Source organism: Notolepis coatsorum (genome assembly GCF_963971535.1).
Source record: "Notolepis coatsorum genome assembly, chromosome: 13".
Classification (NCBI taxonomy): Eukaryota; Metazoa; Chordata; class Actinopteri; order Aulopiformes; family Paralepididae; genus Notolepis; species Notolepis coatsorum.
This window is the reverse complement of record NC_140177.1, coordinates 101,261,530-101,281,051: the sequence shown is the minus strand read 5'-3', so window position 1 is coordinate 101,281,051 and position 19,522 is coordinate 101,261,530. Positions and strand designations below refer to the sequence as shown.

The window sequence follows — 19,522 nt, the reverse complement described above, 5'->3', positions numbered from 1 at the left end:
AAATAATCTGTATTGAACATAGTGTTATATATTACATACACCGTGTGTATATATATACACATTACCGAAATAAAGAAAATGTTAGTTAGTTAATAAATAGAGTATTGTCTCTCAAAGGCACCGTGTGCTCAATATCAAAAAAGGAAAACAAAATAACAGAGCTGTTACTCTGTACTCAGGTTCAAACTCAAAGGCACCATGTGCTCAATATCAAAAAAGGAAATATAAATGAAAACCTATATCCAAAATGGCATTAATGATACAGCTAATTACAAATGAAATATCCTGTACAATAATACAATATACTAATATACCTAAGCCGGCATCTAATAAACAAAAACAAACAAACAAAAACCCCCGTTGCAGGCCTGATTGATGGGAAACTCACAATCCCATTTAATCTTCAGCTCTAACGAGCCAAAGTACTCACGGTCCGGAGTCAGTGTTCAGGTGGGGGGAAAGGAGAAAGTGGAGATTGAGTACGATGCAATGTGAAGTCCTGGTGGGCCTCCCACGCTGCCAGAGGAAGTCTGTACAGGCCTTGGTAGCACAGACTGCTATCTGGTTCCCGAAATCTGTACAGGCCCTGGTAGCACAGACCGCTTATCCTGTTCTCGAAGTCTGTACAGGCCCTGGTAGCACAGACCGCTTATCCTGTTCTCGAATGTAGTGGGTTTCCGGGTTAGCTATCCGGGGCCTGCTACTGTTTACCTAGCTTAGCCAGCTAGCCTCAACACCCAGTCCAATGTGGAGCAATTGATTAGGCATGCCTATCTAACATGCACAATTCCCCGACATCACATATAATGTTCAGCGTGTGTTCTAGGCCAGAACACTTGATAACACTATACTGGATACAACTTAGCAATGGTGTGTCAAACATTTGCACACTCTTCCACCTGCTTCTCTCACCCTCTCACTTTCTGGTCTCGAGAGCTCAATCACCACACCTGGTTAAACCCAGTCCCATCAACCCTGACCTTTTTCCTGATTGGCCAAGCCACAGTTCCCAGTTCACATAGACAGGAGTTCTACATATTACCCATACATGAAATAATGGTATATGTAGAACATATTACCCAGAGGTAAATAAGATATACAAAATACAAAATAATAACATATATTTAACATATATTATATTAACAGGATAACCACTAGGTTAATATTACCAGGGTTAGTTAATATTACCAGGGTTACATGTTTTCACAGTCTGTGACGTCACGGTATTGAAAATCATACCGTCGGTATTCCGAAATACCCTGGTATACCGTAATACCGTCATACCGCCCAAGCCTAGTGTACAGTATGTGTGTGTACACAGTATGTGTGTGTACACAGTATGTGTGTACAGTATGTGTGTGTACAGTATGTGTGTACAGTATGTGTGTGTGTACAGAATGTGTGTGTGTGAGATAACACAGTGTATCTTCATTGATCTCAATCAGCTCTGCTCTGTTTTGTCTCGTCAGCACTTTCTCTGCCCTGATGAGACAAGATACAGGAGCTGGGAGGGGGGGTCACATGTAGGGGGGGGGGTACATGTAGGGGGGGGGGGGGGGTCACATGTAGGGGGGGTCACATGTAGGGGGGGGGGTCACATGTAGGGGGGGTCACATGTAGGGGGGGGTGTGTGTGTGTAGCTTGTAGCTAACGGCCTGGGCCTCCATGATGTGTTCTTAGCTTGTAGCTAACGGCCTGGGCCTCCATGATGTGTTAGCTTCAATTAATTAATTACCGGAATACATATAAGTTACCGTGAATACCTATATGGTAATGGTATTCCTGGTAACCTCTCCTTTTCACAAGTCACCGGAATACATCTCTCTCTCTCTCTCTCTCTCTCTCTCTCTCATGAAAATTGTTGTAGTTGTTGTTTTAACCAAATAAAAAGCAGCAGCACTATTGCATAACTGAGTCATGTTTGCTATGTATTTCTTTCTTTAGGGGAGTTTGTTTCACAGTTTTAGCATGTTTTATAGATGGCTAGGTTAAATAGGTTTTTGTTTTTAAGAGGGGTTTGATTTAGATTAGATAATTTAGTTATTTTTAAATGTCTGATCTAAAGATAAACAAAGGGTTTTAAACGTGTTATATTTATCTTCTCTTATAGTACCAGAGAGAAGCTGAGGAGAATCAACCAGCAACAAAAGCAAAATTTGTTTAAAAATTAAAAAAAATGGAAATATATATATATATATATATGTTTTTTTTTATTTTTTTTTGTATCGAAAATGGTATGGAATATCGATACTTTTCAAGGTATCGTATCGAAGTCGAAATTCCAGTATCATGACAACACTACCATGTACATTATGTGTCTTCACAAAATCATCAAGGGTGGGGGGGTCATTTTAACTCGAAACTGCTATGGTTACCAAAAGCATGTTTTAGGTCCGGTAAAATACTACCCTGTGATTGGTACAAAAACATGTTTCGGTTCGGTAAAATAGACATAGAATAGACCTTACCTTAGCCAGAAGGTACTCCAAAAAGAATAATCCCAGTGATCCCGTCGCGATTACTCGTGTTATGTGTATACGGGAAATAGGTTTGAGGCGATAAAATCTCAGAGTGATCGCTCCGTCCTGATTCCCTCCGAGGGGGAGGAGTTCTTGCTACAAAAATTTAAAAGTGGCTCCACATTAAACGATCCCAGTTCAAACGGTAGGCGATACTGCCACTTGGCAGGATTCGATCGGCATTGCAATTTTAACCCTTTGGTTGCCGAAAACGGAGATCTACGTTTCTGTGGCCCAGCGCTTGAGTGCCGGCCACGTCATAGAAACGTAGATCTACGTTTTTGCTTCGGTATTTCTTTTATTCGCTATTGCCATTCATAATTCATCGGGGCACCTTGTGCATGCTGTGCTGTACTGATGCTGTCTGAGCTGGCAGACGGTCCGATACCGCCCTCTAAGGCCTTCGGCCGCTATTGCACTCCATTAGAAACTATGCAGTTTGTCCCGAGCTGCGGCGTGGGGGCGGGTCCTAAACACTCTGGCAAAACAAGCGCTTGTAGGGATGGCTTGGGACAACGTGATAACTGGATTCCACTAAAACGCAATTTTCGCGTCTTTTTCCTGGAATTACTCAGAATCACCCAAACTATATTCATATTCAAAACGGTATAAAACGGAAATGTACAGATGTTCACATATAATAAGAGACGGAGAGCGTGTGATCATGTTGACTGTTTGTTTACTAGTAGGTAAGTCAGGAAGTACCGTGCAACATACAAACATGTCCGTGTAGCAACACGAGCCAATACCTTACAGGACAGGGGCGAGCGGGGACCGGGGAGCGTGAACACTTAAGGCAACGCAGTTGTACTTCCGCGTTTCTCTGATTGGCCGAGCGCATTCCGCGTTTCTCTGATTGGCCGAGCGCTAAGCTCCAGGAGAGAGGAGAGAGGCTGAAAACCCGCCGTTCTTGCCCGACTGATCCCGGATCCGATTTGTCTGATGAATACCCGCAAAACATGGAGGTCCCGAACGCATGGAAGTATTGATTGCGCCGTAACGAATCATTAAAAAAAGATACCGTTAACTGGAATATGTTGTGCCTTTACACATATGTTGGATTATGTAATTGGTTTGTCATGACAAACAAATAAAAAAATCGCAATTTACCCGGTGGCTACAACAACACACAGTGACAACGGCTCATGCACGTGCTCGGCCAATCAGAGAAACGCGGAAGTACAACTGTGTTGCCGCGACCGGGGAGGGAGCTCTGTGTGTGTGTGTGTGTGTGTCTCTGAAAGACCAGAGACAGAGAAGTCAGAGGAATAACGACCTGTTGAATGCAACTACGGTTCAATAGATTAAATTAGTTTAAGATATTGAACTGTAGTTACATTCAACAGGTCGTTATTGAATAGATTAAAATAGAATAAAAAAATTTAAAAAAAATTTAAGAGAATCTCAAATACAGTTTATTTAAAGGAAAACGCCAACATTTTGGGAAATTAGCTTATTTGTTCCGAGTATATTTGCTTAGAAAACGTAATTGTCTAATTCAATTATTTTTTATTTCTCCACGTGGTAAATACACAGGTCACAACATGTTTACAGGAACGTTTTGGAGTTGTATTTAGAGTGTATTTCGTGACTGTAGGGTACTGTAGGGAACGTCAGGGTACAGGTCTGACCCACTTCCAGTGATAAAGCTAAGCTACGCTAACGGAGCGGCTGTTCCCTAAGCCTAAAGTGGTCTGCACACGGCGGGCGACAGACGTCGCCTGGCGATGTGATCGCCTGTCGCTCAATGACAATCGCTTAGCCCCCCACACCAGAGGCGACCGTTCTCAGGTATAATATTAAGCTATGTGTCGCTCTGTTTAGCTGGGGGTGTTTCCCCCCGGGAGATATAGGACCGGACCGGACGTTAGGTTGTTGTGAAGCGGGTTAGCTGGTAGCTGTGTTGTGCAGTACGAGAGAGTATTAACCTGTAAAACCCATATTGAGCTGGAATTAAACCACCATATACGAATACAACCTCTCCTCATTCTTCCTGACATTACTGCATGCCTGATCGCTACGATACGTTCATTACCAACGATTGGACAAGTATTGTTATGCAGCTGCTGAGAGAGTGTATTTTTCACGGAAGACGCAAACTGTTTTGTTCTCAACCATAATTTTCTTTGGACAATAAACCTTACAAACCACATCAGCTGCAGCCTGGACATTAAACTCTGTCAACATCCACAACTTCTTTTGTTACCCGAGTATAAAAACATCTAGTAGGTGCATCGTGGCGCATTGTTCATTTATTAGTTAATGACAAGCGGCCACTACAGCTTCTCAAACTAACGTTATTTATTTAAATTGTTCCCGTTAATAATAATGAACATAAGTAGCATGGTAATAATACGGAGGTTATTGATCAATGAATGTATTGAATGATACATTAATGGTGTACAAATGATACACCAGTAGAACTGTTCTGTACTACTTCTAGTGTAGAAGTCATGTTATTTCCTCATTGTCCTGCCTGCCGTCGCCTCCAAAAATAGGATCGAGGCGATTTTGAGCGAGGCGACAGAAATAGCTGCGCGACCGTCGCTTCAGAATCTCCTGCCGTGTGGGTTCTCTCATTCATAACAATGAAGGCGATACAATTCTGTCTGTCGGCTCGCAAAAAAAATCGGTCGCCTGGCTAAAATCGCTCGCCATGTGGGGACCCCTTAATGCACGCACAGAGAAGAAAAGGGTATGTATCTTCTTGTCTAACTCCAGGGAAGATGGCAAATAAGCGAATTTCCCAAAATGTTGGCGTTTTCCTTTAAGTGTAGGCTATAGTTAATTTTTTTTTACAGTTTTTGTATTTTTCTGACATGGGGGCTCAACAATAAATGACAATCAGAAATGTCAAGTTGCATGTTGTTATTCTAACCAGCTTAGTTATGTTGAATTTCCAATTTATTTATTTAAATTATAAATTTATCAGGAAGCGATAAGACAATCGAATCGATAAGCAGAATCGATAATGGATCGTATCGATAAAATCTTATCAATTCCCATCCCTAGCAGCTTGGCAATCAAAGTGTTAATGTAGGCAGCGGTGCAAGGGAGATGCAGGGAGGTCCGCACGAGTGGTTAGAATGGGGATCAGAGGGAAAAGATCAAAGGATCAAAACCAGAGAATTCTCGGGAATGGCGCTCAACCGCTGGCGGCGAAACCCGACTTTTCTCGGGTTTGGCGCAGAAAGGGTTAATATAGCCTAATACCAGATTGGTCATCAGTGACAGCCCTAGATATTACCAAGTTCAATATGGGACCACACCTTCCAAATAACATGGTAAACCGCTGGTTTACAACATGAAACACTAATCATTCCTATTAAGATTTGTGGGTGTTTCATCCCTCATCTTCATTGGGGGTCAAGGACAGCCGGTGTTGTTCTCTGTTAAGTCGTGTCTGTGAAGTCTTTTGAGACATGTAACTGTGATTATGGACAAGACAAACCTTGACTTGACTAGCAATAACAGCAGGGAGAAGGTTAGAGAAACAGGAAGGCAGACAATCTGTGTGTCCTTGTTCATCAATGCCCTACAACACTACACACTCGCACAGTCAGACAGTTACACACATTCACATCCGGGAGCGGCTGTTGGCCACTGAGCAGCTCCACTGGAGCACTTATCTTAAGTACCTTGCTCAAGGACCCAAAGACGGCAGTTGGTAAGGAGAGAGAGAGAGCAAGCGACAGGTGTTCAGCCCTGTCGGGGGAAAGTTACGTTTAGCACCCGTTCCAACTCCTACACTCTTAAAAAGGAACACGCCAACATTTTGGGAAATTAGCTTATCGTGTTCTCCAGAGAGAGACAAGAAAATAGATACCAGTTTCCTCTCTGTGCGTTCAGTAGAAAGCTATCTGGCTGCATGTTAGCCTAGCACCATTTATTTACCCTAAATGGTAAATAAATGGCTGCATTTATATAGCTCTTTTATCCAAATCGCTTTACAATTTGTTCCTCACATGTTACCCATTCACTCATACAATCACACACCGACGGCGGAGGCAACCATGCAAGGTGCCAACCTGCTCATCAGGAGCACTTCAACAGGCTGCCCGGGAATCTAACCGGGAACCTCCGGATTACCAGACAACTGCTCTACCTCCCGAGCCACTGCCCTAACCAATCACTAGTGACCAACGTATCCTCCTCACGCTGCACTCCGGAACTGCCACATGCCTGGCACACACAATTCAGATGAAACTGTCAAACTAGGCGTTGCAGATCATATGAATTAAGAGCCAGCAATTGCAAAATTATCCTATTTCTTGCCTAAAATGTTGTCAGAAACATATTTTTTCGAGCACCGTTTAGGTGAAAAAAGAAGGTTTACGATCAAGCCGCCATGTTTTTCCTGCTCCCCATGGTTGACAACGGCATTAGTCCCACCGGAGCCTTCAGGAGAGGTGTTAGTTGGACAATGCCTAGGCTAACCGGCACTGTCCGTTTCCATTCATTGTGCTAAGCTAGGCTAACATGCAGCCAGATAACTTTCTACTGAACGCACAGAGAGGAAACTGGTATCTATCTTCTTGTCTCTCTCTGGAGAAGACGATAGGCTAATTTCCCCAAATGTTGCTGTGTTCCTTTAAGAGTCGTAAATGTCATGATTTCTTTGTCGCAATGCGTTGCTGTGGGTAATTCTACGTCTGGGAACCCAGGTTCGCTCCTGAACCTGTTCTAGCACTTACATAAAAAATATCACGGTAGTTTCATGGTAACTTCAGGTTTACCATGGCACTGGCCATTGTATATACGGTAAGTAATTAACCAAGGTACTGTCATGGTAAAAGTCATGTATCGCCATGGCACCACTTTGTAGTGAAAAGGAAGACAACATTATAGGAAATGCGCTTACAATCTTCTCCATAGTCAGACAACATGAATCAGATAGATACCAATTTCCTCTCTATGCATTCAGTAGAAAGCTATCCGGCTGCAAGCTAGCTTAGCACAAATGAATGAAAGCGGATACAGATCAACTAGCCCAGCTTAAAACTCTGGGAGAGGTGTTTTTGGCCAATGCATTGCCTAGCTGATCCGTATCAACTTCCATTAATTTGTGCTAAACTATGCTAGCTTGTAGCCGGATAGCTTTCTACTGAACACTGAGGAAAATCTGCATCTATCTTCTTGTCTGACTCTGGAGAGGCGTGTTCCTTTAAATAATAGCCTATCATGGTTCACTACAATCCAATTTAAACCATGATGCGTTTTGTTTCTATAATTATTTCATCACTACCATCATTCCATCATCAAATAATCATGGAAATACAATGATACTTGTTTTTGCAAGTGAAGGACCAGTTCCATTACCCATATTTTTTTTTATTATTTAGGTATTTGCCGCAAAACACAGACAATGTTCCAGCAATGGGGGGGGGGGGGGGGGGGGGCTGCTGAATACTACTAGTGCACTGAGGGATGTTTGGGGTGAATCCCAGTTAATAATCTAAAGTACAAACACAAGTAAATAAAGATAGGGGGCTGCTCAAGTTACATACAGTATTATCCCATTTTTATACTGCTAAACTACTATCCTACAGTGTTTTATTATATTTTTGTCACATGTGTATTTTTCAGTGGACTTCAGAGGACTTTGGCTTCATATGACATTTCCGGAGAATAATTAATCTTCCCAAGACCTACATGTGGACCCCGACCTACACATTGAAAAACCTTGTAGTCGACTGCTGCATTGAGTGGCCTTTGTGGCGAGTCTGGGACAAGAAGATGGAGTCTAAACGGCAGTAGATAAAGTTCTACCAAGCTGATAGATATGAGCTGGTATTGATGACTGAAGTAGACTACTGCAGTGAACGATGCTTTAGACAGAATGATGACCCGGACACGTCAGACTCAAGGAAGGCTAGTACAGTCGTAGGCTACCCAAGGGAGAACTAGCTCGAATTTGATGGGTCTGACGTGTCCGGCTAGGCGAATCGGGGACAGTATGGAATCTAAAGTACCTACTACAGCAGCACTGAATTGAATGGATAAATATGCACTGGAGTGGAGTAGACTTGTGCATTCAAAGATGTTTTATATGGGGTGATTCGTGGACAAGATGGAAGTAATACTGAATGTTTACTTTTGGAACAAGTACCTCCTTTGCTCCGTCTCTCTCTCTCTCCCTCTCTTTCTCCATCTCTCTCAAATAGACTTTCTGTCTTCCCCCCCTCCTCCCTCCCCCGCATCTCATCTTTTTCTGATCCTGAGAAGAGGGCTCTCATTAAATATGGATGTAGAAACTGTCACATGCTACTCCCTCATTCAAGGAAAGACAGCGCTATGAAATATTCAGTGAGAATCAAACCTGACCAGCCTCACACAGCTAAAGCTCAGAGTTTAACAAGTAGGGGGTGACATATAAACTGTTTCATGTGCCATCAGCCCAGGAACGGGTTTGCTCGAGTTGTCGGTAAGGTAACACAGTGTTTGATTTGCATTTCGTTTGACACTGGATGGTGTCAAGATGACTCGTGACTCGTTACACTCCATTTCCATCTTCAGGCCGACATTGCCTCCAATCTTACCCATTTCCGTGGGGGAAAGGGATTTCCCCTAAACCAATCAATCAACCTCCTCATGCTGCACTATGGAACTGCAGCATGCCTGGCCTGGCACACACAATTCAGATGAAACTGTCAAACTAGGCGTTGCAGAACATATGAATTAAGAGCCAGCACTTGCAATATCCTATTTATTGCCTAAAATGTTGTCAGAAACACATTTCCTAGCACCAAATGGTGAAAAAAGAGAAGGCTCCCCGTGGTTGACCGCGGCATTAGTCCCACCTGAGGCGCTGATTGGATAATCACTTTTCAAACCGATGATGAACTGCTGTTTCATTGTCATAATGAATCAGATGTCATGTCAAGATGTCATGACCTGCAGAATCAGCTCGGTGGAAGGGGGCGGATTCAAAGGTCTGGACCCAGGCAAGCCACATGCAGGAACACTGGTGGTGACTCTCTGAAGGCAATATGAAAAGGGCTCAACTCAACATCCATGAATTACCATGTGAAAAACCATGAAGGAAATGGAATAGTTATTTTCGTCTTTTCCATTTGGTAGTCTTTGCTCGTCAACTTCTAATGCTGCACAGGTTATGAAACCAACCAACCAAAAAAACAAATGTAAGTTGCCATATTGACTAGTACTACTGCAATTTCTGACTTTCAAGATGCCACACTTTTCCAAAGATGTCAAACAATTACAAAGGGCAGTGTGCAGAATCCCTGGTCTTTAGACATGAAGTTACATGTTGGAAACTCAACTCAGATGAATCCCGATGAACACACTGTTGTCACTGTTGTTAAGAATAACTACGTGAGGTGTGTTCATTATTTTGGAGTTAATTTCTATCAAGTGTTGTTGTTGCTATTGTTGTTGTTGTTGTTGTTGTTGTTGTTGTTGTTGTTGTTGTTGTTACCTGTTCCCCAAAGAGTGCCTGTCTAAAGATACATGCAAACCAAAGGCACTAATCACCAGCTGTGACACCTCGTTTAAAAATATTTTTGCCTCCTACCCGGGGGGGGGGGGGGGGGAAGCACACGCTCTCGGTCGACTGGCCCCCTGCTGTCGTTGCTGCTGCAACCTGTTGTCGCATGTACAGTACTAAACAACAATGTCGCTGCCTGTTGGTGTGCAGCAGCCTTTGAGTGAAAATAAATCCCCCCTAAAATAGAATTCACATCTGTTATAGTACTATAGTACTGTACAACTCAGGTTTTGATTTGCGAATGAATATGATCTCTCCTTAGGCTGAGCACCAAGAGAGGCAGGACTCTAGTGATGATGTCATCAGGAGAGCTGCTCCATAAGACAGTGAACACTATGACCCATGGTGATTTTACTGGGATATGGGTATATTTTCTGATTCAGAGCTGAAAGTCCTATATTTAGTAGATAAAACTAATTTGGATGCAATAGCTCAACCCAAATGTATATAAGCTCAGGAAGTCAGCCGCTAATTCACAGTGTCAACGGACCAACTCCAAAAAGTGTCATGTGACAACATTGTAGAGTCTTGATGCTCTGATTTCCAGCTTGGGCAGATAGTTGTCTATGTTTATAGATTCTGACTTAACTGATCATTGGAATAGTAGTAGTACACAGTGCAGAATCTGCATCAGCGTGGATTTCCCCTTTAAGCACTATAGACCCCAATCAGTGAGGACCCCCTCGGCTAGAATTACCTTTGGTGTCGGAGGTCATGCAGTCTGAGGAGGAAGTGGCTCTTTTGCGGCTATTGCCTCCGTCGTGAGGCTCATCTGTCCCACAGACGACCTCCCCTCGCTGTTCTCCAACACCACATTGGTCAGCTTCCTCTGAGGGAAAACTCATCCGGCCAAGCAGATCGATCACATCGCTTGTACCCGCCTCTATTTGACACGTTTGTCCAGTCAGTGCCTCTGAATCTTGAGAGTCGGAGCACACTGTCATCCGTCGTCTCTCCTCCGTCTCGTTTTCAAGCTTGCTCTTCCGGACTTTCATCTTTCCATCCCACCAATCTACCCTTTCCATCTCTTCCTCCCTCTGCTCTCCCTCCATCACTCCTCTGGTGCCAGCGTGTATCGCTACAGCCCCATCTCCCTCAACAGGCTTGGTGACGTGAGTGCAGTCCGTGGTCCATCCCTGACCCGCCCAGTATGCGTACTGTTCCCAGTAGTAGTGGTAGGTTTCTGTAGCATGCCGGTCCCAGGCGGCTCTGGTGTCGGGGTTGTCCCAGGGAGCAGTCACTGTCTCTGGGGGATGGTTGTCGGAGGAGGAGTGGGTCTCTGGTTTCTCCAGCCAGCCCTGCCATAGGAGATTCTCTCCCTGCTCAGCTGGAGGAATGAAAAACAAGTAAATATATATTATTATACCATGGCCAGGATGAATACTCAGTCATTATTATTTACCAATGGTAGACTGACTGAACAGACCGATTTTCAAAAACACTGAAGTCTTGTATATAAGTCAAGACCTGCACAGCATTCTCAGACGACTTGCTATGGATAAAAACATGTATAAGTTCAAGTTCAAGTTTCTTTATTATTTGTCATACAGAAATACAGAATACTTTGCATGAAATGTTTCTTTCTGTTTCGCTCCTGAGAGTGTGCTAGATAATAATAAGATAGTATAAATAAGTATAATAAGTAAAAAATAGTCAAGAAGTCAAGTAAACACAAGTGTAAACAACAATTGTTCAGTATACCTCTATATACAGTATGTACATCTGGTACAAAAATGGTGAGGTATAGCTTAGCTTGTGGTGCCACCTTGTGGTGGTGAGGTGCAATAAGGAATAAGGAAGAGATGTGCAATTCTCTTACCAATAATATAAATATAAAGTGTAAAGTGTAAAAGTGTAAAGTGTGGTAAAGTGGGTGCTACAGTGTGTTGTTTATTTAAAGTGAGTGTGTGTACTGTGGGTGTGTTGATGGCTTGTTATTGTTCATTGTTCAATCATTGTTCATTGAGCATCCTGATGGCCTGGGGATAGAAGCTCCTTCTGAGTCTCTATGTGCTTGCCATGAGACTCCGGTATCGCTTGCCTGACCGCAGCAGTTCAAAGAGGCAGTTGTTTGGGTGGCTGGAGTCTTTGATTATTCTCTCAGCCTTGCCCATGCACCGCTTGTTGTAAATGCCTTGGAGAGTGGGAAGCCCTAGGGCTGGGCGATAAAACGATAACGATAACTATCGCGATAAATTATTTCCTCGAAATAAACATGAAACGTGGTCGCAAAGTTTCGATATATCGATTTTCCAAGCTTGGCTCCGTTCAGCCTCGGCTCAGCACACTCACTAACGACAACCAACGTTACGTGATGACGTGTTTACGCACAACAGCTAACAACCAATCAGTGAAGGAGATGGCCGAGAGCGAAGTATACCCGGAAGGAGGTAGGACTCACTCACTCAACAACAAGGCTTGCTAGGCTAATTAGCTTGCACGGCGATGTTTTATATATTTACGTGCCGAGTATGTGTGTGACATGAATTCTGAGGCCACGTTTATAGTAGTGGGGGTATACAGTGGACGTCGGTTCAATATATTGTGGCGGAAGAGAGTATTTTAGTGTAATATTTAGCACATTGTCATGGAATACACCGCTTAGATACTACAGGCTTGCTAGGCTAATTAGCTTGCACGGCGATGTTTTATATATTTACATACCGAGTATGTGTGTGTTTTGAATTCTGAGGCCACGTTTATAGTAGTGTGGGGTATACAGTTCGTTTCAATATATTGTGGCGGAAGAGAGTATTTTAGTGTCATATTTATTGTCATGAGATGTCGGCTAACTACTAACGTGCGTCGTGCGCGGACTGATGACGACATCAACTCGACTTGAGACATTCGCAGTAGTGCACTGCAACCTTGCCCAAGCCCGACGGGGCCCTACCCGACCCGACGGGTTCGGGCTGGGTAGGGCTTTGTTTTTAAATAAATAATTCGGGCTCGGCCGGGCCGGGCAGTGCCCTCTTTAAAAAAAAAATTTTTATTGCGTCTTTTTTTTTTTTTTTTTTTTTGCGCTCGCTATACTCATATAACTAGGGTTATAGGTTAACCTTAAGTTTCTGTTTCATTTTCGCGTAACGTAGTGCTGTCATCAGAGCGTGAAAGCCTCGTGTCTGAGGAGTCAAGATGTATAGGTTAACAGATAAAAAATAAGGGAAAGTTGCATTTTTGGAAACATTTGGATGTCTCCCTCCGCAGCCTGCAGGGATAACTCGAGGGGAGCGCGCGGCTCAGGTGGATGATAACTCGAGGGGAGCGCGCGGCTCAGGTGGATGATAACTCGAGGGGAGCGCGCGGCTCAGGTGGATGATAACTCGAGGGGAGCGCGCGGCTCAGGTGGATGATAACTCGAGGGGAGCGCGCGGCTCAGGTGGATGATAACTCGAGGGGAGCGCACGGCTCAGGTGGATAACTCGAGGGGAGCGCGCGGCTCAGGTGGATGATAACTCGAGGGGAGCGCGCGGCTCAGGTGGATGATAACTCGAGGGGAGCGCGCGGCTCAGGTGGATGATGAACAAATTAACCAGACCGAAGCGGCATAGGTTGAAGTTGGAATATAGCCAGTTGGCGAATGTTTTAATTTGTTCTTGGATGTTAACGTTGTTAACGTTGTTCAACGCCTTGCTGACATCAACACAGCGAAGTGGTGAGTTTGATTATTATTATTTGCTGGTGTCTGGGGTGACGTCGCTGCTGCCCTGTTCTGTTGCGCTTTCATTATATAAATGTTGCTCTGCTCGAAATCTGATTTATGTTTTCTGTTTGTTTGTACAGTGACTGAGTAGGCTATTGTGTCGTGTGTGTGTGTGTGTGTGTGTCAAAGAAGATTCCATATAGCCTTCAAATTACGAGTTTTACGAGGCTGACTCGCGCTGGGAAATAGAATTTGCGAAAAAAGGCTATACTGGTTGTTAGTTTTCAGCATGATAATGTGTTATTTAGTTAGACCTATTGGACATTTTCGTTTTTGTTTATTTATTAAGTTAATATATAAACAGTGTTTAGAATATTTAAAACAAAAAATAAAATAATTTTTGGCTATATGTTATAATATATATATTAATGTTTCTTTCGTTTTCACTATCTGTTATTTAGGTAGACCTATTGAACATTTTCGTTTTTGTTTATTTATTAAGTTCATATAAAACCGTGTTTCGAATATTTAAAACAAATTAAAAAAAAATTATAATAAATAATAAAAAAAAAAATCGGGTTTTCACGCGGGCTAGGGCCTAAAATATTATTTACAGTCGGGCTTATTTTCGGGCAGGGCCTGAAGTTCACGGGCTCGGGCTGGGTACGGGCTTCATTTCAAGGCCCTTGCAGACCACTAATTCGCAGCCATAGATATCTATGTTCGCAGCAGCATAAGAAGTTAATTAAACTTGACGGACATTATATCGACGATAATTATCGATATCGAATTATATGAAAATAATTTTATAATTTTATCGCGATAACGTTTTTGGTCATATCGCCCAGCCCTAGGAAGCCCCCCTCCAATTGTGCGTTCGGCTGAACGGGCCACTCTCTGTAGTCTGCTGCGGTCTTGTGCAGTGCTATTCCCAAACCAGGGGGTGATATAGGCCTGCCGCGATAAGCAATAAATCGATTAATTGCTGCGATAATTAAAATGAATGCAATGATTTTGACGGGCGCAATTAATTGCTATTTGCGCGTTTGTTTTAATGAGGCGGAACCAGTGCCCCTTGTCAGTCACTGTGCGTGTTGGGAGGCGGGCCGCTGACGTTACTAGAGTACAGCACGGGAGCTCCGTGGGGCAACGCCACATAGCTTAACTACATTTCTCAATAGTGTTGCTCCTTTTAACCAAGTAGCATTATTTGTAGTGTAACGTTAGCTATTTTTAGACCCAAGTAGTTACTCGCTACTGCCCGGAGAAACTGGACTGCTAAATAAAGATGAAAGATAGAGCTTTGATTCTCATTCCATGTTAACAACATTAGCTAAATAGCTAACAAACGAAATACAACGTATAGCATAGCTACAAGTACAACACAGAATAACGTTAATACAATTACATGCATCATTGTTTACAATGAACGGGTGGGGCTAGTCAAAGGACTGGACACGGGGACAAGTTAAACATGAATTAATTTATTATAACACTCCGGTAGTTTCGAGTCGTGCTGCAGTGCTTACGCACCACAGCTATTCTATTATATACTGCTTTGACGCTTCCTCCTCATCGTTGATTGCCTGTAGTAGCTGCATCTAACGTTAGTAGCTAACGTTAAAACTAACCTAAAGTTAGTTGTTCACCAACTAATAAAAGTTTTGGGAAATAAATTTCTCAAAACAAATTCTCTAACCGGTCGCAATAATATCGCTTATCGCGATATTTTCGGGGGCAATTAATCGCCCAGCAAAATGTGTTATCGTGGCAGGCCTAGTGAATGTTCATGCATTTTTAAGAAGGGCTACTTCCACAAAAAAACAAAGAACTCACCAAAACATCTCAGTAGCACCTTATCTAAATGTTCTATTTCATATATGGAGATTCATATTTATTTATGTATTGCATGCATTTCTACATTTTATTTCCTATTTTGTTTATTCATCCCAGTATCTTTCTTTCTTATGTGTGGAATTCTACAAGGCATTTACATTCACATTTACATTTAGTCATTTAGCTGACGCTTTTATCCAAAGCGACTTACAAGTTCTGTACGACAGGTCATCAGGAAGGATACAACTCTATCAGCTGAGTAACAATATTCATCAAAGTGTTGCGTGTTACAGTGTAGGTTAGTTTATTAGGACAAGTGCATGACAGTAAGGTTAGTTAGGGTTAGATTTTTTTAATTTTATTTCAGATAATGGTTGAAGAAGTGCGTCTTTAGTCGACGGCGAAAGATTGGACGGGATTCGGCTGTCCTAACTGGGGTGGGTAGTTCATTCCACCATTGTGGGGCAAGGACTGAGAATAGGCGTGTAGGTGGTGTATATGTGTTTGAGGATGATATCCTTCAAACAGGCAATAGTGATGATATAATTTGGGCAGTGCTGAGCTGGGTTACTTTCCTACAGTGTATTTGTCCCCCGGCCCCACCCAATGGCCCCATGCACACACACACACACACACTGAAGTAAAAAAAAAAGAAAAAAGAAAAGAAAAAGAAATTTGAAAAAGAAATTATATATTTTTTTTCTTTTTTTACTTCGATTTCTTTTTTAATGTTCGAAGCTTGTGCCATCGAACAAAGCTTCGAAGCTTCGAAGTATTTAAGACAGCCCTACTGGAGTATGAGGGGATGTAACACTAAAGACAACGACAAAGAATTGCTGCAAAATAAACATACATCTGTCAAAAAAAAAAATAATTATAATAATTATAATAATTATCGATATCGAGAAATATGATAACATTATCATATCGTTATCGCGATATGATTTTTTGCCATATCGCCCAGCCCTACTGTCCGCAACATGTCATTAATTGTGTACGCGAGGTGGTTCAGTGACGATGCTAACGTGAGCTAGGTTAGCTAGCATAAGCTACCGGGAGATGGAAGGACTAACGTTACTGGTGAAAATGTGATTTACGTTGGAATACTCCTTTGCCAACTTGCTGTACTTTGCTTGCAGGTCTGCAGCCATTATTGCTGGATTATGAATAGCCCCAACTTTAGCCAAGGTAACGTTATGGCTAAACCTTTAACGTTAGTTAACGCTAGCTTTCGGTTAGCTGTTCAATGCTAATAACACAACCAAGCGAACCCATCAGAGCTCCCCGTCAACACCGCTCTGTCGGGAGGATGGCATTTAAGAAAGTATGCTATTAAAATGACAAACAGCATTGACACTTTAATTCACGGTCGGTTAAACACACGTTTGTTTTATAATGCTCACAGCAGACCGCAGTGTTGTTGATAAATTACGTGGTATCGGAGCGCAAAATTAGAGGGTATTTGCCGATACCGATACCAGCATTTTAGGCAGTATCGGCGGCATTTCCGATACTGGTATCGGTATCGGAACAACTCTAATTGCCAGTCAGGATGCTCTCTATTGTGCATGAGTAGAAGTTCTTGAGGATCTTCTGACTCACGTTGAACTTCCTTAAGCGCCTAAGGAAGTAGAGGCGTTGTTGTGCCTTCTTGTGCCACTGTCAATGTGTGTGGTCCATGTCCTCGGATATGTGGACTCCGAGGTACAGTCATGTGTGTACAGGGAGTAGAGGAGGGGATCAGGACACAGCCCTGGGGAGCCCCTATGTTGAGAGTGATGGATGAGGAGGTGCAGTTGCCTCCTCTCACCACCTGGGGTCTGCCCGTCAGGAAGTCCAACTGGCAGAGGTCATAGTTCAAGCCCAGTATAATGTACTACCGTATTACTGCAACTACTGTACACTGGTGTACTCTACCATGGCCAGGGTGAATAGTATACTCAATTCTGATTGGCTGGAGGGGTGTTGATTATTATATATTTTTTTTTGAACAAATGTTTATTTTCCCTTTTTTTACATAAAACAAGACAAACAATACAATAATAGTAATAATCAACGATAAATCACAGGACAATAACAGAAATAATAATAACAATAATGACAGTCCAGTAATTAAATCAGAATGAAAGTAGATTAGAAGATTAAAAGACATAAAAATAATAAATACAATACATGGGCTCTTGCTCGCCCCCCCCCCCGTCAGGACTAGGGATGGGTACTGAATTCGGTACTTTTGAGGTACCGAACCGAAACACGTCGGACTCGGTACTACCGAGTATCGATTCAAGTGAGATACCAAAAAAATTTATAAAAAAAAAAATGTTGTCAACGTTCACACGCACAATATATGCTTATCTAGGATTTGACTTGATTCAACAACAAAGCAGTTGGAGCAATGGCAAGCCGAAAACGGTCGAAATTGTAGTTATTTGAAGTTTGGATTTTTTTTTTACGACTGAGGTAGGTAAATTACATTTTTTTAGACTAAAGTACAGAAAAAAGGTACCGTTGGGTACCGGTATCGATTCACAGGTACCGGTACCGTATCGGTTCAAATGTGAAAGGTACCCATCCCTACTCAGGACCCCCACTTGGACTATACATCCACTACTTCATTCAGCATCAGAAAATTCCTAATTTATCTGCGTTCCTTTATCTTATCCACCACAGCTACCCAGATTGCTATGCTGGCTTCATTAACACTTCAAATTCGTGCAGTGGATATCTCTAGATAAATCACATCGAGATAGGTGAGAATCCATACCTTCCGGCACATTTTATCCGGTTGAATCCAGCGTGACGCTAGGGCTGGGCGATATGGCCTAAATATGATATCACGATATTTTCTGACCTTTCGGCGATACACGATACACATCACAATCTTTTTCTTTTTTTCCCCAACCAATTCATTATGAGGCTTACCAAGACAGTATTCGAGTTTGCAAGCTAACATTAAAGACAAAATAAAATACCCATGCATTTAGCATTTTTATATTATATATTAGATTTAGATTATTGGATTATTAGATTATATATTGCATATATTTAGCAATGAGATATTATATGATTTAGATATGAAATATGATTAATTGAAAATGGGGGACCCTGATGTAAACAAGACGAAAGTCTTTCTCTGGTCTGCATCCCCTTAACAATTGTATGTATTGAGCTGTACTGTACCCATTCTGCAATATGTTAATAAAGTTTTAAATCAATCAATCAATCAATCAATCAATCAATAAATAGCATTTTAGCATTTTTATCAAACTTAACTACTGTATATTTGTATGTCTCTAAATGTTTTGATGAATTGAAAATGGAGGACCCTTATGTAAAAAAGCCGAAAGTCTTTTTCTGGTCTTCATCCTCCAGTCCACCGTTGTTGTATTGAGCTTTACTGTATTGTACCCATTCTGCAATCGTTAATAACGTTTTCATTCATTCAATCATTCAGCCGGCAACAGAATAATTTTGATTGACAGTCGAGTCTGCCAATTACGTCACACCGCTTGCACCCGCCCTACTGTTCTTAGCACCAATCGGCAAGCGCTATGCGTTTTTTACTTTCCTGAAAGTCCTCCATTGATTTTGACGAGAGCTCAGCTCAACGACAACAACAACGACAGCTCCCCGCGGCCGACGAGTGATTACCAGCGCACCGCAGCATGACTAAACGAGCCATAATGATTTTACTGCAACGAATGTTATAATAAAAGCCTTTCCATACATCCGTCTGATTGAAAACTTTATTAACAGACCGCAGAATGGGCACGCACAACTCAGCACGGGCTGAGATATGAACAGTAATGCTTGCTATCTATGTCGTCATTGGACGTTGCTATGTTTGGGTAAATACGCTGATGTTATTGAACATGTAACTATATAACGTTCTGTTCCGTTAGGGGCTCTGCTTGGCATCACTACTGCACTCCCTCGCGTACGTGCACGCGCACTGAATAAATTCCACAAATGTACCTTTAATACCAGTATTAGTCTGACCACACCCCTCATCAGCTT

The 19,522-nt window shown here is 42.4% G+C and overlaps 1 protein-coding gene across 1 annotated transcript in view; it reads right to left on the bottom strand.

Annotated features, from left to right (window-relative positions):
* tgs1 (trimethylguanosine synthase 1) overlaps positions 1–19,522 on the bottom strand; it is a 136,966-nt gene that overhangs the window by 80,697 nt on the left and 36,747 nt on the right. The window contains exon 5 of the mRNA XM_084326798.1: positions 10,724–11,353. Coding sequence (XP_084182924.1) covers positions 10,724–11,353 — 630 coding nt within the window. The remainder of the gene's footprint in view (positions 1–10,723; positions 11,354–19,522) is intronic.